Source organism: Poecilia latipinna, unplaced genomic scaffold (assembly GCF_001443285.1).
Source record: "Poecilia latipinna isolate Pla-1442-1.1 unplaced genomic scaffold, P_latipinna-1.0 Scaffold2782, whole genome shotgun sequence".
Classification (NCBI taxonomy): Eukaryota; Metazoa; Chordata; class Actinopteri; order Cyprinodontiformes; family Poeciliidae; genus Poecilia; species Poecilia latipinna.
The window spans coordinates 42,129-66,972 of record NW_015115398.1 but is presented as its reverse complement, the minus strand read 5'-3'; the positions used below and the strand labels follow the sequence as shown (position 1 = coordinate 66,972).

General features: G+C 39.5%; 2 protein-coding genes and 2 long non-coding RNA genes across 5 annotated transcripts in view; 3 read left to right on the top strand and 1 right to left on the bottom strand.

Annotated features, from left to right (window-relative positions):
- The first annotated feature begins 2,414 nt into the window (after nt 1–2,414).
- LOC106939133 (actin-related protein 2/3 complex subunit 5-like) lies at nt 2,415–7,876 on the top strand. Its single transcript, XM_015021443.1, has 4 exons — nt 2,415–2,708; nt 3,270–3,342; nt 4,069–4,245; nt 7,273–7,876. Exons 1-4 carry the CDS (start codon nt 2,569–2,571, stop codon nt 7,333–7,335), a joined length of 453 nt encoding a protein of 150 aa, XP_014876929.1. The 5' UTR covers nt 2,415–2,568; the 3' UTR covers nt 7,336–7,876.
- Nucleotides 7,877–9,909: 2,033 nt separating this feature from the next.
- rnf2 (ring finger protein 2) overlaps nt 9,910–24,844 on the bottom strand; it is a 52,423-nt gene continuing 37,488 nt past the window's right edge. For both annotated transcript variants that reach the window (XM_015021441.1, XM_015021442.1), the window contains exons 5-9: nt 15,962–16,094; nt 15,788–15,887; nt 14,394–14,566; nt 14,112–14,301; nt 9,910–12,737 (exon numbers count right to left, since the gene is read on the bottom strand). In XM_015021441.1, coding sequence (XP_014876927.1) covers nt 12,636–12,737; nt 14,112–14,301; nt 14,394–14,566; nt 15,788–15,887; nt 15,962–16,094 — 698 coding nt within the window. In that variant the 3' untranslated portion in view covers nt 9,910–12,635. The remainder of the gene's footprint in view (nt 12,738–14,111; nt 14,302–14,393; nt 14,567–15,787; nt 15,888–15,961; nt 16,095–24,844) is intronic.
- Nucleotides 11,575–24,844, top strand: part of LOC106939134 (uncharacterized) — an 18,037-nt gene continuing 4,767 nt past the window's right edge. The window contains exons 1-2 of the long non-coding RNA XR_001422765.1: nt 11,575–11,586; nt 11,945–11,947. This is a non-coding gene — a long non-coding RNA (uncharacterized LOC106939134). The remainder of the gene's footprint in view (nt 11,587–11,944; nt 11,948–24,844) is intronic.
- On the top strand, nt 20,155–23,290 carry LOC106939135 (uncharacterized). Its single transcript, XR_001422766.1, has 3 exons — nt 20,155–20,165; nt 22,534–22,546; nt 23,166–23,290. It is a non-coding gene; the product is annotated as an uncharacterized LOC106939135 (long non-coding RNA).

Below are 24,844 nucleotides of genomic sequence, written 5' to 3'. Positions count from 1 at the left end.
TGTTAATGGAGCAATCACTGAAACGATGTTAGCTGGTCCTTTTAAGGCAGGGCTGCAATGAAGTTGAAATGAGTTTTGGGGGATAAAGTTCATTGTCTGGGCGAATATTGACTTTGCAATTAATTGCTGTTAAGCTGATCACTCTTTATAACATTCTGGAGTATATGCAAATTTCCATTATAAAAACTGAAGCAATAGACTTTGTAAATATTAACATTTGAATCATTCTCAAAACTTTTGGCCATGACTGTAGACTGTAAACAATTGTTCTACCAGTCTGTACAGATGAGATAGACTCATTTTTATTCGATTTGACCCTTTTAATTCCCTGTTGATACACAGATCTACATTACCATGTCACCAGGTGACTCTGAACCCCTCCAGTCACTGAATAGATTTAAAACGGATGAATGTGACAAAACTTTCTGTAGCTGAACTGATTTCTAGTCAGTGTGGCACACAATATGGAAGATATTGAAGAAAACATTATATTATTTAACATGAAAGTTATTTAAAATATTGAATATGACTGGACATTTTAATAGAGGGTAGTGTGTCTCATGTAAAAGCATGCATTACCACTTTTCTGTATCAGCTGGTTACAAGGCAAGGCATTTATTAACATTTGTTTGACAGGAGTGTTTGATTTGCAAATCTGTTGACAGTCCCTAAGTGAAGTGACTCTCTGAGCGCCTGAGGAAGGAGCTAGAGAACGGCTGGCCGAAATTAGCCGGCTAATAAATAATTATCCGACTAATAAATTGGATATTAGCCAGCCAGATATTAGATATCCGGCTGGCTAATTTCGGCCAGCCGGATATTGGATATTGGATATTGGAATATTGGAATATCCAATATCCAACTCGAAACTAACTTCACTGCAGTTGGTAACACAATAAAAAAAAACAGGATAAAGTTTGTTTTGGTCTGTGGCCTGCAAAGATGGCACCGAGACGTAAACGCCCCACAACATCTGATGCAGTGACGTTGGTTCCAAAGCTCTACTGGCCAATGGTAGAGAAGCTGGACATAGAAGGCAGCTCTCCTCATTAACATAATGATGCAGCAGATGGTAAAAAAGAGCAAGCAGAAATACAACAAGCAGAAAAAGGAGAAGCAAAAAAAAAAAGACAAAACAAAATATTTACTTTTCTTGACAGAAAGACATGTTTAGGAGAAATGAAAAAGGAAATATATACATTACTTGACAGAAACTCATGTGTAAGGAGAAGAAAAAATAAAATATATATTTTGCTTTTATTTCTTATTAAAATATATATTTATGCTTTTATTTCTTATTTTGTCGGTTTTGGTCCTCCATAAACAGTTGCCTGTAGTTAGGTTAACTATGCTGAATGGTTGATAATCTCACACAATCTACTCACCTCTCTTGGAGATTAACTGTTACAAATAGACACCCTTGTCTTTTTCTCTCTCTTATCTACTTTTTTGAAAACTTGACTTTATTATTTTTCTAGGCAGCACAGTAGCTGTCACAGTCGTTTTTTATTCTGACTGCTGCTGAAACTGTCACCATCAAGTGCGCTAAGCAGGAACGAACCATTTCATGCAGAACCGTTGGGGTGTTTAGTACAAATATGGATGTGTGCTTTTTGGTCTGGAAGGGGTAACATTTAATTTTTATTACTAAAAACAATTTTTAAAAACACAATAACAGTGATTGACAGGGCCCCGACATTTTTTATATTTCTGTAAGAAAAAAAAAGTCTTTCTTTTTCTTTTGTGGGGGGCCCCGTGTTGGTCCAGGCCCCTTGGAATTGTCATAACTTTCCCCCCCATACCACACCCCTGCTAACTTATCTTCTACTGGAGCTTTGGAAGTTTGGATGCACTCTGCACGGCAGCTCATATTACCAGCAAAGCTTGCGTGACCTACCCCAGGAACCAGAGGGCCCCCAAGAGCAATTAATTGCTTTCCTTTTGTCCATAAAATAATGATTATCATATCATAAAATCATATCATATCATAAAATAATCATTATCAAATATATTACTGTAAAAACAAATCACTTCATGATGAAATTGTGTGTTTTTGTTATTATAATGACATAGAAATCATTACTAAAAAAATCAGCTCTACTGAGGGGACCCCTTGGTGGCCCTGCGGGCCTAAGCGGCTACTTAGTTTGTTTATGCCTTGGGCCAGCCCTGGTAATAACTATGTTCATGAAAGAACATACTAATTTAATTAGAAATTTTAATAAGAATACAAGTAAATTGGAAATAAGGGAATTGTTTCAAAGATCATCTGTGAATCTCATCAGTAATTTAAAATTTTTTTTTTATTTTTAATATTTATTTTAGAAGAACGGGTATTTTTTATTCTAAATGAAACATGTGATCCATACTCCAATCTGGAAGGTGGCGGTAACGCACCTTAAGATGTTTGCCAACCGCGATAACAATAGAAGAAGAAAAACAAAGCGGAAGTGTTGTGATGAGGAAGTAGAGTTTTGGACATCAGAAACTGGGTCCTCTTTTGACCAGAAAGAGTCTTTTTTCCTTCCCTAACATTATATTTGCGCTGCTGTCTCTGTTTCATCCAGAATGTCTAAGAACACCGTTTCTGACCGCTTCAGGAAAGTAGATGTAGATGAATACGACGAAAACAAGTTTGTGGACGAAGAGGACGGCGGTGAGAACCAAGGAGGTCCAGACGAAGCAGAAGTGGACTCCCTTCTTAGACAATATCCTTTAAGGTAATTTAGCGACGGTGGTGGGGTTAACTGTGAGTGGTTGAAGCAATGAGGTGTCCCGCAGGAAGAAGCTTGGGTGTCCGTCAGCATGTAACAGTGTTCAGTTTGACTTTTATGCGGCGGTGTTTCCGGCTGGCAGGAACAAGAGGGTGTGGTCCCCGTACACTTCTACCACACTCTTTTACTTTTTTCTCAGCCGGTTGTTTCCGTTTGGTTTAACATTCTCTGTAAAATTGATAGATCCACTTTAGTTCCAGAAGATAATTAAACAAGGTTAACCTGTTCCTGCTCGGAATATAACTAGCTTTCATTTATACATATAAACAAACCCTTCAGATATTTTAGTCACTTTAAACAAGAAGTGACAAAATTATTCAGGTGAATAAACAGTTCTCATTCTGAGCTGATTAAACTATATTTCAGCTTAATGACTTTCAAGAATATGTGTGATGATCTTTACCATATAAGGTGATCATCCTGTTCTACTGTGTTCCTCACGTGCTTCTGCTGGTGTATTACTTGTCTCTGTGATTCTTGACTAATTCCTTGCAAAGGGAACATGACTGGAGCTCTCCATGCTGTACTGAAGAACCCTCCAATCAATACCAAGAACCAGAATGCTAAGGTATGAACATCTGACATGCCTCCTGCTCCACTTCTGTGATTACTTGTGTTTTGTCCTACAGTTGCCTTTACAAAAGAACACGGAGCATAGTAGCACTGGTTAGGTCTTTGCTCCTCAGGATGAAGACACATAAGAAGATTTCAACAAACTGGACTCATTTAGCACCTGCTCATAAATCAGAGGTGGCATCTGATTTATGTGCACTCTGTTGTCTACCAGTGATGTATTGATGTATTACAAGTCATCCAGCTGACAAATGTGGAGCTCATAAATTTCAAAATACTCTAAGCTTGATTCTTGTTCAAACATATGCATGACCTTAAAGCTAGGTGGAACGTCGAGAAAAATCAGTGCTCTGTGCCATCTATATTTATGAACAACTGGTATTGATAACTTGAGAAAAACATTATTGTTATGTCCTGGTGTGGAATGGTACTCGTGCATGTAAGTTTTAATCAAAGCATGACATTTAATTTTTTTAAAAAATTATTTTTAATTGAACCCCACCCCCATTTGGAGTTGAATTTGGAATTTCAACTCCAAATTACCTTTAGTGATTTATTTAAACTTGAGTAGTTTTCACCACCTGTGAGCTCAAAATCCAACATGGCTGCTGTGCATATCAAACTTGATAGATGCTGTAAAAACAGTTTTTAACTGTCATGTAATCTTTTTTTCTGCCTGGCTGGTAATGCCCACCTACCCCTCTCTCCGTCTGTGTGGCAGGACCGAGCGGAGTTGCTGGTGGTCAAAGTTCTTAGCAGTTTTAAGAGTAGTGACATAGAAAAAGCTGTGGGCTCACTGGACAAAGCAGGAGTAGACCTGCTGATGAAATACATCTACAGAGGCTTTGAGAAACCATCTGACAACAGCAGCGCTGTCCTGCTGCAGTGGCATGAAAAGGTAAGGTGTGTATGTGTATCTCAACACAGATTAGTATGGAAACTCATAGATTCATTACACAGAAGTCTATGGCATCTGGAAGCCCAGGTTCATTTCATGCAGTGCCTTGTGAAAAAGTATTCAACCCCCTTGAACTTTTGCCTCTTCAGGCTTCAAATATAAAGATCTAAAATTTGTATTATTTTGTGAAAAATCAACAAGTGGGACACAATTGTGAGATGGAATGAAATTTATTGGATATTCAAATCTTTTTTAGCAAATAAAAAACTGCAAAGTGGGGCATGCAACATTATTTGGTCCCTTGCATACTTTGTAGCGCCTCCTTTTGCTGCGATAGCAGGCAAATTCGTTTGGGGTATGTCTCTCAGTTTTGCACATTGAGAGACTGAAATTCTTGCCAATTCTTCCTTGCCAATTCTTCCTCCATCCAACCTCAGTAAGGTTGGATGGAGAGCGCTTTTTAACAGCAGTTTTCAGCTCTTTCCTCAGATTCTCGATTGGATTCAGGTCTGGACTTTGACTTGAACATTCTAACACCTGGATTTGTTCATTTGTGAACCATTCCATTGTAGATTTTGCTTTATGTTTGGGATAATAGTCTTGTTGGAAACTAAATCTCCATCCCAGTCTCAGGTCTTTTGCAGACTCCAACAGGTTTTCTTCCATAATGGTTCTACATTTGGCTCCATCCATCTTCCCATCAATTTTAACCATCTTCCCTGTCCCTGCTGAAGAAAAGCAGGCCCAAACCATGATGCTGCCACCACCATGTTTGACAATGTGGATGATGTGTGTTGCTTTTCCGCCAAACATATCGTTTTGCATAGTGGCCAAAAAGTTCGATTTTGGTTTCATCTTACCAGAGCACCTTTTTCCACGTGTCCAGGTGGCTTGTGGCAAACTTTAAACGAGACTTTTTATGGATATCTTTGAGAAAAGGCTTTCTTCTTGCCACTCTTCCATAAAGGCCAAATTTGTGCAGTGTATGACTGATGGTTATCCTATGGACAGACTCTCCCACCTCAGCTGTAGATATTTGCAGTTCATCCAGAGTGATCATGGACCTCTTGGCTGCATCTCTGATCAGGAAATCAGTCAAATAGGCTGAATAATATTGCACTTTGCTCTTTTTAATTGGTTAAAAAAGTTTAAAATATCCAATAAATTTTGTTCCACCTCACGATTGTGTCCCACTTGTTGATTCTTCACAAAATAATAAAAAATTTAGGTTTTTATGTTTGAAGCCTGAAAAGCGGCAAAAGGTTGAAAAGTTCAAGGGGGCTGCATACTTTTGCAAGGCACCGTAGGTGCCCTCAGCTTGTCTGAGGCACAATTCCAAAGTGTTTTAATCACTTAGGAATTGTTTTGATTTTTAGACAGCTTTGTTTCTCAGCTGTTCCCACATTCATATGCCTACACTTCGCTATTTGGACTTTAGCTAATTTTTTTCGCCACTATCAGTGGCATCTAAACTAAATTTAGATGAAACTAAATTTAGTTTCATCTTTCAGCCGCCACAAAAATAGAAGAAGAAAAACATCCCTTTTCTTTCAACAGATGCATAGGTATATGTTGAAAGATGAAAATGCTTACATAAAGTAGGGGTGGGTGATATGGACTTAAAATTTTATCAAAATATTTTGTGGTACTATTGGAACCATTGTCGCTGCAGAGAAAAAGTTATACACACACAATTCCATATACACCACATATATGGAATCGCCTTATATATACGGCAATATTGCCTAATATTACTTAGACCGACTGAAAATATAATGCGATTAAATGTCACTGTGGACTATGATGGGAATTTTGCGTCATAAAATTAGGGGGGGGCACAGGATGGATGAATGGAAAAAAACAACAACGACTCATCGTATAACAGAAACAGTCCGATCAGACTCCCCAGTCTCTCTACTTCTACCCCCCCACACCCTCCAGTCACACACATCGTTTCAATAAGAAGACCGAAGTCAAACTATTGTAATCCACAGGGGGTGCCCAGAAAGTGTTTGGAAACCATTGGGGGGACCCAGGAGAAAAAGTTTGGGAACCACTGGGTTCCCAAACTTACTGTAGTAAGACAGCACCGAGCAAATCCTACATTTCACCTTCAATAGAAATAAATTAGTCTATGTAAACTAATTCAAATATCCTATATTGGTGATCAAAAGTGGAAACGAGAACAGAATAATCATTTACCTTTATTCTCCGTGATAAGATCAAAATGATCCCACACGGGAAAAGACTTCCTCTAACTTGGTTGATCCATGCCGTTATTCAAAACCCAATGCAAAGCAAAGGACAAAAAGTATCTCCATCAACAAAACCCACAAACATGTCTACATTTTCTCCCTCATAAATGCAATTTGGGACATTCACAACCAAATGAAACAAGAACTGTATCAGTCGCATGGTTTTCCTTAAAGTGATACATGAACATGACATGTCATCTTGTTTGCTTGGCGCGAACAAGATGTCGTCTGGGTTAGGGTTCCTAGGAGAAGGGTGGGAATGGGCTTAAATGCCATCAAATCAATTTGCACTTGTCTTAGAAGCTGTACATGGTAGTTTCAACACAAGCCCAAGTTCATTGGTGAGTCGCTATTGTGGCCTCATTCAAGACACCAACATAATATCCTGACTGATCCCATGTCCAAAAAGTTTTTTTTAATTATTTTATTTTTTATTCCATTTTCTGAACCACTAAGAAATACCAAGAAATTTCAGTGCTACACGTGTGCCTATAAATCAGCCCCCAATTCCCAGTATTTCACCAGTACTGTAAATTAAACTAATTTAACTACAGGCAATTGTGTGTTTACTGTTTGAGTACAGAATCAAACCTGTACTCCAAACCAGTATTCAATGTAGGTTTGGACTCTGAAATGCTGTCAGCATTGGGTTTTTAGGAAACTTGGAATTAAATATTGTTGTTCCAGTGAAAACTGCTTAAAACCTTTTGGTTATTTGTGCCTATGACGGAATGCTGACCCAGTTCTGTTCTCCTTTTGACTGTTTCCTCAGGCCCTGGCAGTGGGTGGAGTTGGCTCCATCGTCCGAGTCCTGACTGCAAGGAAGACTGTCTGATGATTCCCATAATCTGCAGTTATGGTCATTAGGGCTGCTGTCCTTTTAAGAAACTGGAGCTGTGTCTTTCTGATGCATGACTTAGTTTTTTTCTGCTTTCACTCCTCTGGGATTCAGAAGGTGCTGGCGCCTCAAACTGAAGTCACTTATTTTTACTGCCAGCAGTACAGAATTCCACTTTTCTTCTTAAACACAAAATGGCACCTTGCTCTGTCATCTGCTCAGCTACAACACTGAACCATTCTAACTCAACCCCAGCTATCCTTGTCCTTAACTCTACTCTTTTGTGGGTCTGACTCCTTAAGATGAGAGGAATGGAAAAGGTAGATGGATTCTCATTGACACCTTTCCCTGCCTTTTGCCCAGCACATGCTGGGACTGAACTTCATTGTATCTCAAATTAGAATATTTGAGGTAAACTTTGAACAACTTTCAGTCTTTTTTTTTCTACTTCTGTCTTCACAAAAACCACATCCATGTGGCACTATTGTGTGAATGCTTTTTATATATGGAATAAACTAAATAAAGAGCTAAACTTGAATACTGATTGGTCATTAATGCCAATGACTTATAGGGTGGAGCTTTTAGAAAAGAAATACAACCTTCATATTGAATCTGTCACAAGAAAACCAAAACAGTACATAGTTGTGCAGAAGATGTTCCTCATCACATTTGTCATCCTGCGTTTTAAGTTGGAAAGTTTATAATGAGCCCTGAGCAGTGAAAGCACTACTGAGACCTATTAGCATAGGACTTGTAGGATTTATTATACTTTTCTGCCCAAAAATACACATTGTGGGGCCTATTCAAAAATTCACCAAACTTCACTCAAAAGGAAACATTTTAATGGACTCAAAAGTAGGCATGGCTCTACAGTGCCCCATAACGTGAGTGTAGGCTAAACTGTTCATCCTACAGACATGAAACTAGGTTTGTTGGTAGACCCTCTTATCCCCCCAAATCAAGAAGGAAAGTCTCGAGGAATTATGTCCTAAAATGGGAGGCAGCCATTTTGGGACATTTTGACATTTACACACCTCAAACTTCAACAATCTCCCCATCCCTATGCAGTTAAGGGATGGAGATTAAATTCCTGAGTTCCGGAGCTTAACATACTCGTCAAAACAAACAAATCACTATAACTTTCACACAGGAAGACTGAAATGTGAAAAACTTAGCATGAGTTATCCATGTTGGATGCCTAATGATACTTTGATATGCTGACATCAAAGCCTGCCCCACCAGAGCAGGAAGTCATTTATTTGTCTTGATCTCAATTTTTTTTTGTTTAAATAGTTAAAGGTTTATTTGTGCTTTAAAGCACAAATAATTTGTACCTGCAGTGATGCTTGACAAGGTCAATTGAAGAATTCAGATTCTTCAAAGAATCTAAGGCATCACCTTAGTCCCGCATCCTTTAAACAGGAAATCACGTTTTGGTGTTGGGAATCTTTGATTCATACAGATTTAAACCTGTCTGATGACATACAACATGATGTTGAATCCTACTCTCAACACAGACTAGTGCCTGCAGCATGCGGGCATAGCAGAAGGCCGAATTCTAGTTCCTTGCATATGGTTGGTTTAATTTGGAAGATGCATGTTGTTTAGAGCCAAACTGCATATGCATAATCTCGAACTTCTAAAGATTTCAATATTAGAATTTGACTCCAGAACACTGGAGAAGAGTGTATGATTTAATTCAATTCAAAAATACTTAATTAATCCTAAAGGGAAATTAAATGTTGTAGTTCATTAATTCAGATTCTTCAAAGTGTTACTGAAAATGATGACTGTCGACATAAAAGCTCTCTTGGCATAAAAGAGCTTTATGCCAAGCTCTTTTGGCATAAAGCTTGGCATAAAAACTATGACTTTTATAGCTTTTATGCCAAGAGCAGAAAAGCTATAAGTCATGTTACCAGAGACATGCTGAAGAAGCTCTGACCCTACTGTGGTCAGGGTTGTCCATAACTTTCTTAATTTTATGAAGAATTAGACACGCCCACTCAAGATTATTAGATAACTCCTAATATGATCTAAGAGTTGCATCATATCCACTAACTCCCAATAACCACACGACGGGAGCCGAAAGGAAGTCCTCACCAGAAAGTGAACTCCATTCCATAACTCCAGTACACAACGGCGTGGAAGCTGCTTCAATGTCTTCAACCATCTAATTCTACACAAAACACACCTTCCCCCTTGATGTCAAGGTATCAGACTACTGCTGTTTTCCATTAGCACATTATTATTTTTCTGTAGTTAATTTTATTCAAAACCGATCATTTTCAAGCATTATTCCATTGTAATCCTCCTCAGACTAATCAGAAATATTTCATTCAAATTATTTTTAATCCACTATCATTACTAGTTTTAAATTAGACAATATTTAAAACTAGATTGTTATTAATCTAAAAGTATTAAGATTTCCCAGTCGCTATAGATGCTTCCATAGAGAACCATGGAAGACATGGAATGGAAGGACCCAGTTCCATTCTTCTGCCATTCATTCAGAAGAATAGATGGCAGAAATTATGCCAAGCTCTAAAATATACAGAGCTGGAATGTAGTTGAGATGTCTTTAAGCTTTAATCAGAAAATGAGTCAACATGTTGAAATCTCAGATTTATATCCATCTACCTGCCTTCTCTTAGACAGTAAGCATTAAGTTTTATGTTAAATGTACAGATGAGATTTTATTGTCCAACCAGAAAATAACCAGTACAGATGCACACACACAGACACACACTGGTACCAAATCTAACAAGAATGAAGCACATTTTCTCTTTCATAAAGCACAACAGACAGTTTTCATGGGGGCGGTAACCCTCACGGGTTCACAGTTGGCACAATAATGGATGAAAACATCTCCAGAGTAAGGATCCACTTCCAAGTAGTTTTTCCAGCAGAGAAAAAAATCTTCCTCTAGTCTTCAGTCTGAAAGCTCAAAAACAGAATATTACATATTTTCTGTTCTGCAAATATATTTCTGATATCTGTTCTGATATCAGAAACTCCCAGCTGCATCACACTTTGTGTGCTATAACAGACCAGCACTCACAAATATCAGGGGAGATATTTGTAAATATCTCCCAATATTTGTGAAAATGAAAAGTCACCCAGATACATTTTTTGCAAGAAACAGGCTATGTTGGTTTTAAAATTCTACAGTGAAGGGAACTATTGGGTTATGTACAAAATTCAGGTGTTCTTTAATGTGAAAGGAATAGAAAACAGCTTCATTTATCCAAGCCCAACTAACTCAAAACTAAAAAAGTTCTACGCTCATACATGTTGCCTAAAAAAAGTTTTCCTAGATTGACAAGTCAAAATTAGTAATAAAAATACAATCTAGCAACATCTTGTTGCTTTATTTATGAAGCTGCATTGTTTTAAGTGTATAACTTTGACTTGAAATGTATGTGCCTTCTTTGTGCTCAGATAATTTTTGCATCAGCGCTGAGATTCTTCAAAAGTACCTTCCAATGAGCTGAAAAAGTGTTTCCCCAAAACTCCAGAGCTCCTCAGCTGATGGTTCTGGAAGGAACAAGGTCAATTTGCCATTTCACTAATTTGTTCCTTCATTTAAGTTCCTTCACTTCAATTCAATTTCATGGACCTGTGTACCCATGCATTATTGTAATCAATTAGTTCCATGAATTATGGTACAATCATTGAAATGATCAACTCTCAACTTGCCAGGCATTTTGAAAACATTGTGGCACACCCTGTTGCAATTAATTGTGGTTGAAATTCCTATTTGAACCAGCAGACTTCCCCCTGCTGGATCTTATTTATTGAAGTCAAAACCAGATTTCCTTCTTTGAGCAAATAAAGAAAATAACGTTAGATTGTTCTTAGACAAGTGGAGAAGTCCCTGTGTCCCTTGCTTTCGGACAAACTAGAATTCTTCTAAATTCTCTTTTTCGAGGACTTCTGTTCAAATCCTTTATTTCACACAGAATGTTGCTCTGTGAGAACCTTCTGTGTCACTGCTGAACAAACAACAAAGTTGTGGAAATTTCTGTGGAAAATGAATACTGTAGTGGTCTAACAAAAACACTCCCCAAACCATCTCACCCCTTGAATAATACACACAGCTTCCTCTCTGCGTTACAAAACATTTATAAAAAGGATGAGCCGCCACAAATTTTAAAAGACAGTTTGTTTCTATGGCAACAGATCAGGACAACAGAAAGGAAGATACTCAAACAAAACAAGTCAGTCTTTCCAGATGCCAAATATCAAGTCAGACCTCACACATTTGGAATTTCTCATACTTTATCATAACATGTGACAAAAGAGGCAAACCAAAATCAATGGAGCTCCAAATCATTGCTTCAGCAGACCTTGTTTGAAATATTTTTGTGGAAAACATGTCATTTAAATTTCCCTCTAGAAAAGTCAAACTCAAGCAAAAATCAAATCCTAAATTTCACATACTAATTATTAAAATTGAGAAACAACTTCTCTTCATGGGTTCTAACTAATTCCATTTCAGACACTAAATTTTACTCTGAACATTGTAATCATAAAAAGGCTAAGGAAAAGTCCCCTGAGACAGATTCTCCCTAAGAATCTTTTGAAATTTAGACCAAATGTCAAGCAGGTCTTTAAGAGGGGAATTCAAGTAGCATATATTCAGAATTCTTTTTCCAAAGAAAAAAATATACAGACACTGCTTAAGTAATGTCTGTACTTCTTTTCAAAGTACAGACATTAAATACAGCTAACATGCATCTTGCATGCACATATACAGTTTGGAAACAGAGGACTTGGATAATTGAGCAAAATTTGTGTCTCCAGCAGTTTTTTCTTCATTTCCCAGGCATGAATCTTAGCAGTTTCATAATGAAATATGCTCTACCTTCTGGACAAATATGTTTATGACATGAAAAGATTACCAACATTGCCATGTGTGTCACTGAAAACAAAGCTCACAATATAAGGGGGAAAGGTTTGCAGTATTTTTTTCCCTTTAACATTTAAATCTCCCAATTCAACCAATGCATGAAACCCGTTTTTGGAAAAGCTCTACACTTGCTGTTTGAGGTGTGATCTGCTGTACTGATCTGCTGCTGTCTAACAGGAGACAAAATTCACGAAATATAAAACAACAATGTTTTTTTCTATTCATAGGAGTCCATTTGAAGGTTTCACCAAACCCCCTGGTCTCTGTCAGGCACACATTCTTCTGCTTGTGTTTGTGTGCAGCTGTTTCCATGTCCATCTGTTCACCTCCAACACGTGTGTATGTTTATGCAAAAGTGGATGGAGTTATGTATTCTTATGTACGTTTACTTGTGTTCTTTAGTGGGGGCAAAGTAGAGCTCCATGGGTTTGTTGACCTTCCAGTACTTTTCACTGACCAGCTCCAGGGAAAAGGAACCATTCAGAACCTATGAACAGAGTTGAACAGTTAAACAGACATATGATGCACCAGCTCTACCACCCGAGACGCCGAACAATACCACATGTCCATTCATGCAGCAACAGTTTCTGAAGAAAGAGCAAACTATGGGTTGCTCTTTCTTCAATCTATGGGTTGAAGAAAGACCAGGACCAGTCTGCAACAAGGACTGGTCCTTTATAGACACACTGAGCAAAATTTCAATGGTTTTCCTTTAGGCAGATCCCTTTTCAAGAAAAGTTTACTATCTTATTACTTTTATTGCAGGGGTGGATTTGGTAAGATCACAGGCTTCAGGTTCACTGGATACAAAGGAATAAGACCAGGACTGACCTGATGCAAGATCAGTTGAAAAATCCTAACATAGAATGGGAGGTTGACCATTTTTGACCATTTGTGGTTGATCAAAAATGTCCTTGTTGTGGTCACTAAAGATCACAACACAGACATGTATGTTCTTTTAAAGCTTCTGCACCCCCCAGTGGTTTTCAAACACATTTGTAATCCTCCTATGGATTACAAATGGCTGTCTAGTTGAAACGACGCGTGTGACGGGGAAGGGGCATCGACTTTTTTGGGGGCAAAATGAATGTACGTAGCTGAAAATAGACACCAACGTCGGTAGCCTAACAAGGTACTTGTTAAGCTTAAGGTTCTGTATTGATATTAGCTAGTCATCTTTTAGCTAACATTACCTACATCCAACAGCTTTACTCAACTCAGTCGGTTAGTTTGGAGGAAAAACTGTGAAAAGTTCTTTGCGTTTTGCTGCCGTGATTCTAACACAAACCTACGTAGCTCCGCCCAGCAGCAGCAGGTCTCCTTCACAGGTGGAAACCCAGCGCGAGCGTCGTAGCGCGCATGTTGCGTTTAAAGGCGGCTCGGAAAAACAGGTTACAACATGTTAACAACAGATTAAACAGTTTTAACTGCTGATAAAAGTGACAGAGGACACAAGTATGGGAAGTGTGGAAGCCTCTACTGTATCAAATTGACAAAAGAATAACAGAGAGTTGGCCATTCTAAGGTAAAAACCCATACAGTGTTCATGTTTTGTTTTGTTTTTTTCATCCAGATGGCTTCTTGCGCCCCCCTTGCAATGACATGGCGCCCCCCCTAGCGGGCGCGCACCACAGTTTGGGAACCTCTGTTTTAAAGGGAGCCTGCATTTCTGTGTTGTGGTCTGTATGCAGAATATTGTTGTGTGCCATGTATGCCCAACGTAAACCTATAATTCTGTGTGAGGATCTTTCAACTGATCAGGACAACCAATTAACAATAGTATATAGCAATATTTAGAATGTGATCGTAAGAGGTTTTAAACCGTTTTGTTAGCGATGATCCTGAACATAAGAGTACTCACAGTAAACTGGTTTCCAGCAGTAGGTATGTAGATGGTGTACTGTTTCTCTGATGCTGCTTCAACATTAACAGGACTGGCCTCAGCATTTCTTCTCAGTTCCTCCAGAGCCAGCCGGACTGCCAGGTATTTAGACAGGTGATCTACAGTGGCGTTACCAGAGGTCTTAATGTAGCGAGGAACAAACTCCACACTGTAAAGACACAGTCAGATCACAATTACCAATCAGATGTAAATGTGTGCTTGTCACCAACTTCAGAAGGTTTTGTTTTGTGGTGAACACACCTGTTATGACCATCATCCTTCTCCATCAGGGTGGGGTGTGGCCTGAACACCAGCTCTATTTCACTGGCTCCTCCATCAATCACAGAGTCTCCTCCCCCGTTCTCAGCAGCGTTGTCCATGTCCAAACCACTGTCATCACTAGTCTTCGTGCGTTTAATGCTCGGTCCAGCCTCCTGGGGAACCAATACACAAAACACAACATGTGTCTGGAGAACATACTGCAACCATTATGCCACAACACATGCCATACATCAGGGGTGCCCAATACGGAAGGTTTTGAGTCGATCTCGGCAGATGATAATCTGAACGCCACCAGGACGCTGAGAGCAGCACTTCCTCTTCTGACGGGCTTATCAAAAATATTCACTAAGATCCTAGACGTTTGTAGCTTCATTAAAAAAGAATAATTATTTAAAAAAAAATCAACGAGATGTGTTAAAATTAATAATCTCAGTAATTATTGTTTGAACAAGGTGTTGCGCAATTCAGTGCGTTTCGGTCCCATCAACAAAAAAGAAAAAGAAGGCGACTCAAAGACCGACTGACGAGCAGAGCAGGAGTTTAAATTAGCTACTCCACCACCGCTGTGTTCATGAGAGGCTTATTAATAATCGAGGAATAAATATCAAGCCTGGAAACCTGATATTGTAACGGACTGAATGTTGTGTTTTTAACATAATCTCTGCTCGGCTTGCGGGGCGCAGGCGTTTACCACGGCAACGGGTGTGCTTAAACGACAAAGAGACAGAAAGTAAAAAGGTAGGAGTGGTTTAGAGTTGATCACCTGTTCGGGTTGTTTTACCTTTGTTTACCTTTGCTGTGGCTCATCACACCCGCTGCAGTTTCTGAACATTCAATAAACGACAAACTTGGACTAATTACCTCATTCGTTTGGGAGCATACATCACAACAAACATCAAATAGGACAAATATATTTCATTAAGTTTTAACAAATTCTACCGCAATAATTATGTGAAATTAAATTAATTATATCCCGACTTCAGAAGATTTGCCTTTAGCTTTTCTGGGCTCTTTGGTTAGTTTCTCATATTGAGGTCATCAAACCAAATTTCAGATCTACCATGACTGATCGACACCTGCTGGCCTCAGGTTTGCAACCAGCTTCTGACTGAGAAACCAGTGACCTCCCAGTGTCAGAATCTCACTGAGGAAGAAACTGCGTTAGGTTTTCTGTCACTTTATTATTTCTGCTGATGCATATTCGCATATAAAATAAGTCAATAGAGTTTAATTAGCAATTTTTATTTCTTTGTGTCATGAGGTAGATCTCAGGCGGCTGGTGAGAGAAAAAGTAGATCTTGCTCTCATAAAGTTTGGGTACCCCTGCCATACATTTAATTAATACGCATTTACTGCTGTACATCAGGACATACCTGATTACTGTGGACAGACGCATTACTACAGTGGGAGGAGTCTCCGTTGTCCTCAGCTCCGCTACCGTTTTCCACTGTGTGTCTCTTGCCACGCTGTAGCCTGACAACAAGAAAAAACATAGTACCCACCAGGTAGCATCTCTGTGCACTGTTTGTCTCAGGGATTGTGTTTACCTGGTCATTGCCTGTATCTTCAGCCCCTCTTCTATGCTGTGAGACAAAGCCTGCTGGTTGTTGTGTTTGCTAATGCGAGCCAAAACTCTCTCCTGATGGGCTTCATACTCATCTCGGCTGGGATAAATCTTACCTAAAATTAAACAAGAACCCGTTTAATGTGCTACACTTAGGTGTAGCAACTGTGGAGTTTCGTGCAGCTACTCAGCTGAACTAACCCATTTCTTCAGTGTTCCTGGTGTAAATATACAGTACAATTCAACAAGTGTTTGACGTTGTGGCAGGTATATTAAGGTTTTAGAATGTTATTTTGTCTCTTAAAGTCAGGATTTTAAATAGAAGTTTTAATGGTCATTAATCAAGCTGGGGCATACAGAAACAACTTGGGCTCTTTTGTTAGTTTACTTCCAACTTTTTAAAGTACATTGTAGGCCTGTCACGATAACAAATTTTGCTGAGCGATTAATTGTCTAAAAAAATCACTGCAATAAACGATAATATTGTTTCAAGACCTTCTGACACTGATTTAGTGGAAATCAGTGTCAGATTGGCAGGAAATTGTATGCAATTTCCTGCCATAGCTGCCATTTCCTGCCATTTTATTTTCAAAAGAACACATAAAACTGGAACTGATTAAATAAACAAAACAACCAAAAAATAAAATAAAATGGATTCTCAGTCTCCATTAACAACTTATTCACATTACACGATTTTTTGCCCCTATTTTCCCCTTACGACAACCTTAGATCGTTAGCCGATCTAAGATTGTCGNACTTAAGTACAGTAACGAAGTACTTGTACTTCGTTACTTCCCACCACTGCTAAAAATTTAATATACACCAGATGAGATTTTCTCCCCTGAGAATGTTTTACCAGTACCGATACCGGGTTGATTGTGAGCCTTCAAATTATTTTAACGGAAGTTTCACATACGTTATAAGTTGATACAGAGCCAAGCAGGAGAATCAACTAACTTCAAGTTAAAACTCAGCTTCACACAAAGACGCTATAAATGTTTGGCTGTTGAACTGAACTGTTCAAGGTCGCTATAAAGCAAATTTTCTATTAGCAGCTTCACAGATTTTTTTTATAAACATTACATTACGAAGACATATTAAAACAAACCTTTATATTGGCTTTTTTCCTCTTTTCTTTCTCCTTGAAAGATAAGTCCTTTTTTGAGGCATTGTTTTGCTAACTTATCTTCTGCCGGAGCTTTGGACGCGCTCTGTACGCTGCACGGCAGCTCAAATTATGAAACGTGCATGACCTACCGCGGACACCAGGGGGACCTCAAGAGCATTTTTTCCCCCTTTTTTCCATAAAATAAAGATTTCTATATACATCATCAAATATATATTATTGTAAAAACAAATCACTTCATAATGAAATTGTGTTTTTGTTATTATAATGACATAAAAATCGTTACTAAAAAAAAAAAAAAATCAGCTCCCCTGACGGGGCCCATTGGTCGATCTAGGTTGGGGCCCTAACTAGCTGCTTAGTTTGCTTATGCCTTGGGCCGGCCCTGCCAGGCATAAATGTTGAGCTGAGTCTGGACAGTAACAGCTGGATGTGCAGAACTTGTAAAAAACCTTTCAAGTTAAGACAAGCAAATCTGTTCAAAAGGAAGAAACGCTGAAATAATGAAATAATCTGGTTTTGCCATGAAATAAACACTAAATCTTACCAAATATGCTTGGTCAAACATCTCAGTATACTTGAAATAAGACAAAACTAATTTACAAGTCACTGTTCATCAAGCTGTATCAGCTTGTTTTAAGTAAATATCTCCTTAATAGTGATAAAAATGTAACTCCTCTGATATTTTATTCACTGACATTTTTCCATGTAACAAGTGAAACCATCTGCCAGTGAAACTAGAACTTTTCTATTCTAGCATTAAGGAATCTGATTCAGTTGTTTTCTTTACATTTTTACCTCTGTTAAAAATGTAAGTTAAATTGCACTTGAGATACATTAAATTAAAGGTGGGAAGTTTTCTTTATTACTATAAACGTAAAATGAAAACTGTTTGTTTTGCTTTGACAAAGCAAATATTCTAGTTTTTTACATTTATCAAGCACAAGACAAGGGCTAGTGGCCCTTGTCTTGTGTGGATATTTATATCCACCTGGTTAGAGCCAAAATCCTTAGACGACTTTATGTTGATAACTTAAACATAATAACAACTTAAGTTATGTCCATCCATCCATCCATCCATCCATCCATCCATTTTCTTCCGCTTATCCGGGGTCGGGTCGTGGGGGCAGCAGCTTCAGAAAGGGAGGCCCAGACTTCCCTCTCCCCAGCCACTTCTTCCAGCTCCTCCGGGGGAACCCCAAGGCGTTCCCAGGCCAGCCGAGAGACATAGTCCCTCCAGCTTGTCTCGGGTCTTCCCAGAGGCCTCCTCCCGGTGGGACGTGCCCCGAACACCTCACCAGGGAGGCGTCCAGGAGGCATCCTTACCAGATGCCTGAGCCTCAACTGGCTCCTGTAGACGTGGAGGAGCAGCAGCTCTACTCTGAGTCCCTCTCGGATGACCAAGCTTCTCACCCTATCTCTAAGGGAGAGCCCAGCCACCCTGTGGAGGAAACCCATTTCGGCCGCTTGTATCTGTGATCTCGTTCTTTCGGTCATGACCATAGATGAGGGTGGGAACGTAGATCGACCGGTAAATCGAGAGCTTCAGTTTTTGACTCAGCTCTCTCTTCACCACGACGGACCGGTACAGCGCCCGTTTCACGGCAGACGCTGCCCCAATCCGCCTGTCGATCTCCCGCTCCCTTCTTCCCTAATTCGTGAACAAGATCCCCAGATTCTTAAAATCCTCCACTTGAAGCAGGACGACCCCCCCTGACCTGGAGAAGGCACTCTACCCTTTTCAAGACTTAACTTAATTGGATACAAAAGCAGCTTTATGTAAGTTGATCTCTGAGGCATAAAGAAGAAGCTGAGGATTTTCAGTGTGTGTCATTCAAGCTGTGTGACTCCCAGTTGGATGTAATAACTCCCTGGAGCAGAACTGAATTAACACATAACATGCAGATTATCTCATTTTGTGTCAGTGATATTTTGACAAAAAAATTGCAATAATTACAGAGGAAACCACAGCACAGCTCTGTGACGCACAAAGGATCGGTTTGTTTATAAGTGGCGATTAGAAAAAAAGATCTGATAGAAAGATCTAATAATATGCATATTGCTGATCCAAACTGAATTAAAATAGGAAAAGTTTGATCTGATTTCATGCCATGCGGTAACAGAATGTCTTGTAACTGTGGATGTAACCCTGGCTTCAACTGAATTTTGAACTCTTTAACTCCTCATTCTACTTGCTACATTCCTGTTCTGGTATTGCGTTTTGCTCCGATGTCAGCAGTAGTTGCTGCACATGCCTTACTCCCAACACTTTAACGTTTACTGCCTTAGCAGTAAACATTAAAGGGTTGTAGACATAAGTGTCTACAAGGTAGCCATGACCGCCTCCCTCGCCCGTCTCTCCCCAATAGAGCATGCCACCCTGGATTTCTGTCACGACTTCTTTTAATGGCCGCTGTTGTAATCACTGCCTGTAGGACCAGGGGCGTCTCTGGTTTAATCTCGTTTCAAAACTCCTCCTGCCCTTGGCCCTCTTATGTGTCAGTCCCGTTTTCATCACGCGCGGCGTTCTCAATGTGGAACAGCGAATACCTACAGTCTACTGAAATATGTATAAACACACCCTGAAACCTACAAATGTGTTTGGTTTGAGCAAATCGAGAGCCTTGAAACTCAACATGGTGCAGCTGCACCGACACGCTTTGCTCCACTTTGGTGTTTTGCCTCCAACAGGAGGGGAAGGAGATGAGTGACAGAGCTCACAGCCCAGAAACAGCAGCGGGGAAAATCAAGAGAGTAACAGTACAGTAACAAAGTGTCTTAGGATTGTGTTTTTCCCCCTCGTTCTCTCTCTCTTTTCTTCATGTCAGTCTTTCAGCTACTTTGATGCATTTCTATGAAAACCAGACAGCGCAATAGGTGTTTTTAGTCCCTGATGTAAAAACACCCAAACTCAAGATTCTGGAAGCAATGCAGGAAGATGTTCTTATTATTTTTGTGTTTTCAGCCAAACAGTAAAAGACAGTTCAACTGTAAGTTTTATTAGAGTGTCGGATTCCTGTAACGTTTCTGTTAATCACATTGCCTGTTAAATGATCATTACGTCAGCATGCTCTATATTAGTCCTCCTTCAAAGAGGCTTTAAATCTCTTGGGAATGTTTGTAGCTGACAACTTTAGAGTTTCAGCAGTCTGTTGTGTGTACACGGCGGGTTACACAGGGCTGCTGCAATTTCATTTATGTGAGGCTGAGAATCTCTCAATGCCATTTAGAGTCTTCTTGGACACCATGACAGAGTGGAGTGGTGCAGCAGCATTCATCTTGTATTTGTGGCCAGCAGCCTCTGACACCCGGCAGACAAAGGGAAATGAAAAGAGGCTGCTGCAGCAGCAGCCAGTGGAAACATGCTTCATCTGCTCAGAGACTTGGCTTATCCTCCAGCTGTGTTTGCACCGTCTTTGAATGCAAACAATAAGGCTACAGAATGTAGGGCAGGGAGGAAAAGACCAATGTGTGACTGGGTTGCTGTTGCCCTGAAAGATTATCAAACAAAACCTACTGTCCAGTATTTACATTAAAATATGTTGCTACTTTGATCATAGTTGCAAATTAACTTGAAGACAAGAAGTTCTAATGTTGAAGACACTTTTGAATTGTCAAGGTCAAATTTACAATTTTTTACAAATAGCAATCTGAAAAGTGGGACTCCTTCAGACTAGCCCGTAGCAATTACATGTTTACCTGGTGGAACTGCTGAGCTCATTATATGAGCTATTGCTCAGTACAATGCTGGTAAAAACGTTGTTGAAGGGTTAATAGAGGAGCCATATTGGGATGACTTCCTGGAGGCAGAGCTTCATGAAGAGCAGGAGTTCTTAAAGAGACACAGGCCCAATTTCATAGTGTTAATATACAAAGTCAAGTTTCTTTTAAGTCATATTTGATTTATTTAGCATTATAACAACTGAAGTTAACAGTTAGTTGATTGTGTTGTAAAAAGATTCTATGGGGCTCCTTAACAGTGTTTGGGAAAAAAAATGTTCAGAGGGTATAAATACTATTCTAAAGACACGACACCTGTCTATATTAACCTGTAAAAATCGGAACCATGTTTAGGAAAAACATGAGTTGCAAAATTAGACTCATTTCTTCATGAAGGACGACACGGCGCCTGCTGTCTTGGCTCCACGGGTCCATTCATACATTAGAGCCACTGCTGTTTCAGCAAACTCATTCTAGTCTCTGTCAGCCGAACAGAAGCAGCCATCAAGTAAAGTTCTCAGCCCTTCATGCTCCATGTTGCTAGTAAAATGTATAGGCTACTGTGACAAAGTGGTTCAGTTTGTGTTCACCACTTGTCCCTTATTCTGTCTGAATCACTTACTTTCTATATTTGGTTATAATGATTAATTTAAACATTGCAATTTTGCTTCACTTAGTATCCCTGGGTTTGTTTGTGTTAGCATTATGTTGCAGTGTCCATTTATGTTTAGGTTAAAGTTACTATTTCTGGACTATAGGTTGAATTTGTTTCAAGGTATATTTAAAAAATTTATTTTCCTTTGTACTCACCATCATTTGTCCTTGTAGATCTGCAGCAGGGCAGGAGTATGGGAGGGGCCGGCCCAGTACTTCCTGCTTAAATAGCTGGATGATGTCAGTGATTACCTTGCTGGGTTCTACCAATTAGAGGGTTTTCTTTTGTGTATTGCTTTGTTTGTTTTTCTTTAAAGTAACTTTTTGAGTTATCTTGTATTATGTAGTTTATTTTGCAGACAACTTCATTATGTAGGAGTTTGTAAATTAGATTTGTAATTTTAGTGTTTCTCTGTTTAGATTTTGTTTGTTTGACCTGTTCCATTGTGGCTGTGTCGAATCAAGCACAGGTGTGGTGCCAATTGGATATAAAAACAGTGAGCTTTTGGATGCTCAAAAGAGAAGTCAGTGAAAAGAGAAATAAAAAGTAATTTGAAGAAACTGAAACCGGTGGCTGGTACTGATTTTCTGTTCACCTTCTGACCCTTGTGCCTTAACTTCTTTACAGCTACACTGAATCATTTCTCCAGGAAAAGTAGAAATTACAGGGATTGCTTTGCGATGATCTTCCATGGCAATTTAAAAGCTATCTATCTATGTAAGAACTTCAGAAATGATAGACAGTAGGGTTGCCACCCATCTCGTAAAATACGGAATCATCCCGTATTTGGCTGTTAAATGTTGCGTCTTGTATTGAACTGATACAGGATGCGAGTTGTTCCGTATTCTATAAATGTCCGATAGACATGCCTATCACACACATATCAACACTAAGTGTAACAATAATTACCAAAATAAAACACAGGAAATATTAAGGTCAGCTAAATTGTCGTGGTGGGAGCTCCACGGGACCCCAGAACGCTATAGACCGACGCTGTTGTAATGGAAAATTTTAAGATTACCATATGATTATGAGTCAAACAATGAAACAACAGTTTCATGATTCTTGTGAGACACACACCTGCTCTAAAGGGAGTCTAGGGAGTCTTCCAGAGCAGTTCCTCTGTTCTTGGTAGTACAATAAATCTATGGAGTTATCGGAATGTTATGACGTTCATAGTTGCTGGATTGTTCCTAATAAAACTGTAAGTTTTGTTTACTCAGGGCTCTTTCTCCTGACCGCAATCAGTGAGCAGAGACTTCAAACGCTGTAGAGCCTTCGAATAAATACTGATTAAGAATATATTCTTTTTCTGGTTCCTTGGCTTTTTGAAACCGTTTTTCCTCACTTCTTGTTAAAGGAAAATTTCCACAACACTGTTGTCACCGTTGCCTAGAGACAGTCACTACCTAGTTGCTGTGAGCTGCTGTCGACCCAATTCTCCATCGTCCTTAGAAGTAAAACCTCTCACAAAGATATAGCTGTGCGAGGGAAGACACAACTCCTAGGCTGAATAATGTCAGTGAGGATGAACACAGGCAATTTAAAAAAAATGTGTCCATCGTAACGCAGTGAATACTGTATGAATGAATCAGAAGAGGAACACTGCAGACCCGTCAGAAACTATGGACTTGACATCAGCATCTCTTCATCCTTCAATCATCTCCTGAGGCTGATATGGTGCAGAACAGGCATGGAGCCATAGGGGGTCTGGGGCCCGGGCCCGGATGGGTGCCCATGGGGGGCCGGGTCTGGAGGTGCCAGGGAGGGAGGAATGGTTTCAAGTCGCTTTAATGTCTGATTATAGACGGCAAAAGTGCACCCTCGCCTTTTCAGAAAGGTGTATGTGTGATGCCCACTGATGTGTGCCCACAAAAGTGGAAATAAAAGGGCATGCATTTCTTTAAATGTTTATGGGGTTAATGACGATGGGTGCAGTAACGGTGTTTCAGCGATAGGTGGCGCATGGGGATTCTGAGCTGCCGGTTGCTCTGCCGTTTCTCATAAGTTGAGAAATTGGAGTAACACACAGACTGCGTCTCTCGTGTGCTCACTTAAATACTGTTTTTCAGGTGAGGATAACCCTCAATGTTTATGTTAACATAGTACTTTATTATTTGATACTGTGTGGGGAATGTTTGGGAAAATGTATTAATGTGTTGAGAGAGATAGGACGGGTTTTGTTGTGTTTCGGAGCCAGCAGCGGCTGGAGGAGGTAGCCAGCAGACCGTGATGCTAGTGGGTTAGCACACTGTAGTGGCGGGAAAGAGCTGTTTTCAGGTTCCATGGTTTGTTTGTATTCTGGACAGTTTTGGAAGGTTTAAGCAGTGATTTAGTGCATTCACTTGAAGTGGTTTGTGTTCAAAGGTATTTACGCCAGTGCAGTAGCTTGATATATATGCCCATGAAATGTCGCCATGTGTGATTGGATATGCATGTAGAGTGCGGTGAATTGAAGGTATATGGAATTGTGACGAAATATGTTTATGATTGAATATGTCTAAATAGACTATAAATCAGGGGTGCCCAATACGTCGATCGCGATCGACCGGTCGATCGCGGAAGGTTTTGAGTCGATCTCGGCAGATGACAATCTGAACGCCACCAGGACCCTAAGACCAGCGCTTCCTCTTCTGACGGGCTTATCAAAAATATTCACTAAGATCCTAGACGTTTGTAGCTTCATTAAAAAAGAATTATTAAAAAAAAATCAACGAGATGTGTTAAAATTAATAATCTCAGTAATTATTGTTTGAACAAGGTGTTGCGCAATTCAGTGCGTTTCGGTCCCATCAACAAAAAAGAAAAAGAAGGCGACTCAAAGACCGACTGACGAGCAGAGCAGGAGTTTAAATTAGCTACTCAACCACCGCTGTGTTCATGAGAATCTTATTAATAATCGAGGAATAAATATCAAGCCTGGAAACCTGATATTGTAACGGACTGAATGTTGTGTTTTTAAAGTAATCTCTGCTCGGCTTGCGGGCGCAGGCGGTTGCCACGGCAACAGGTGTGCTTAAACTACAAAGAGACAGAAAGTAAAAAGGTAGGAGTGGTTTAGAGTTGATCACCTGTTCGGGTTGTTTTACCTTTGTTTACCTTTGCTGTGGCTCATCACACCCGCTGTAGTTTCTGAACGTTCAATAAACGACAAAACTTGGACTAATTACCTCGTTCTTTGTGAGTATACGTCACAACAAACATCAAATAGGATAAATATATTTCATTAAGTTTTAACTAATTCTACAGCGATAATTATGTGAAATTTAATTAATTATATCCCGACTTCAGAAGATTTGCCTTTAGCTTTTCTGGGCTCTTTGGTTAGTTTCTCATATTGAGGTCATCAAACCAAAGTTCAGATC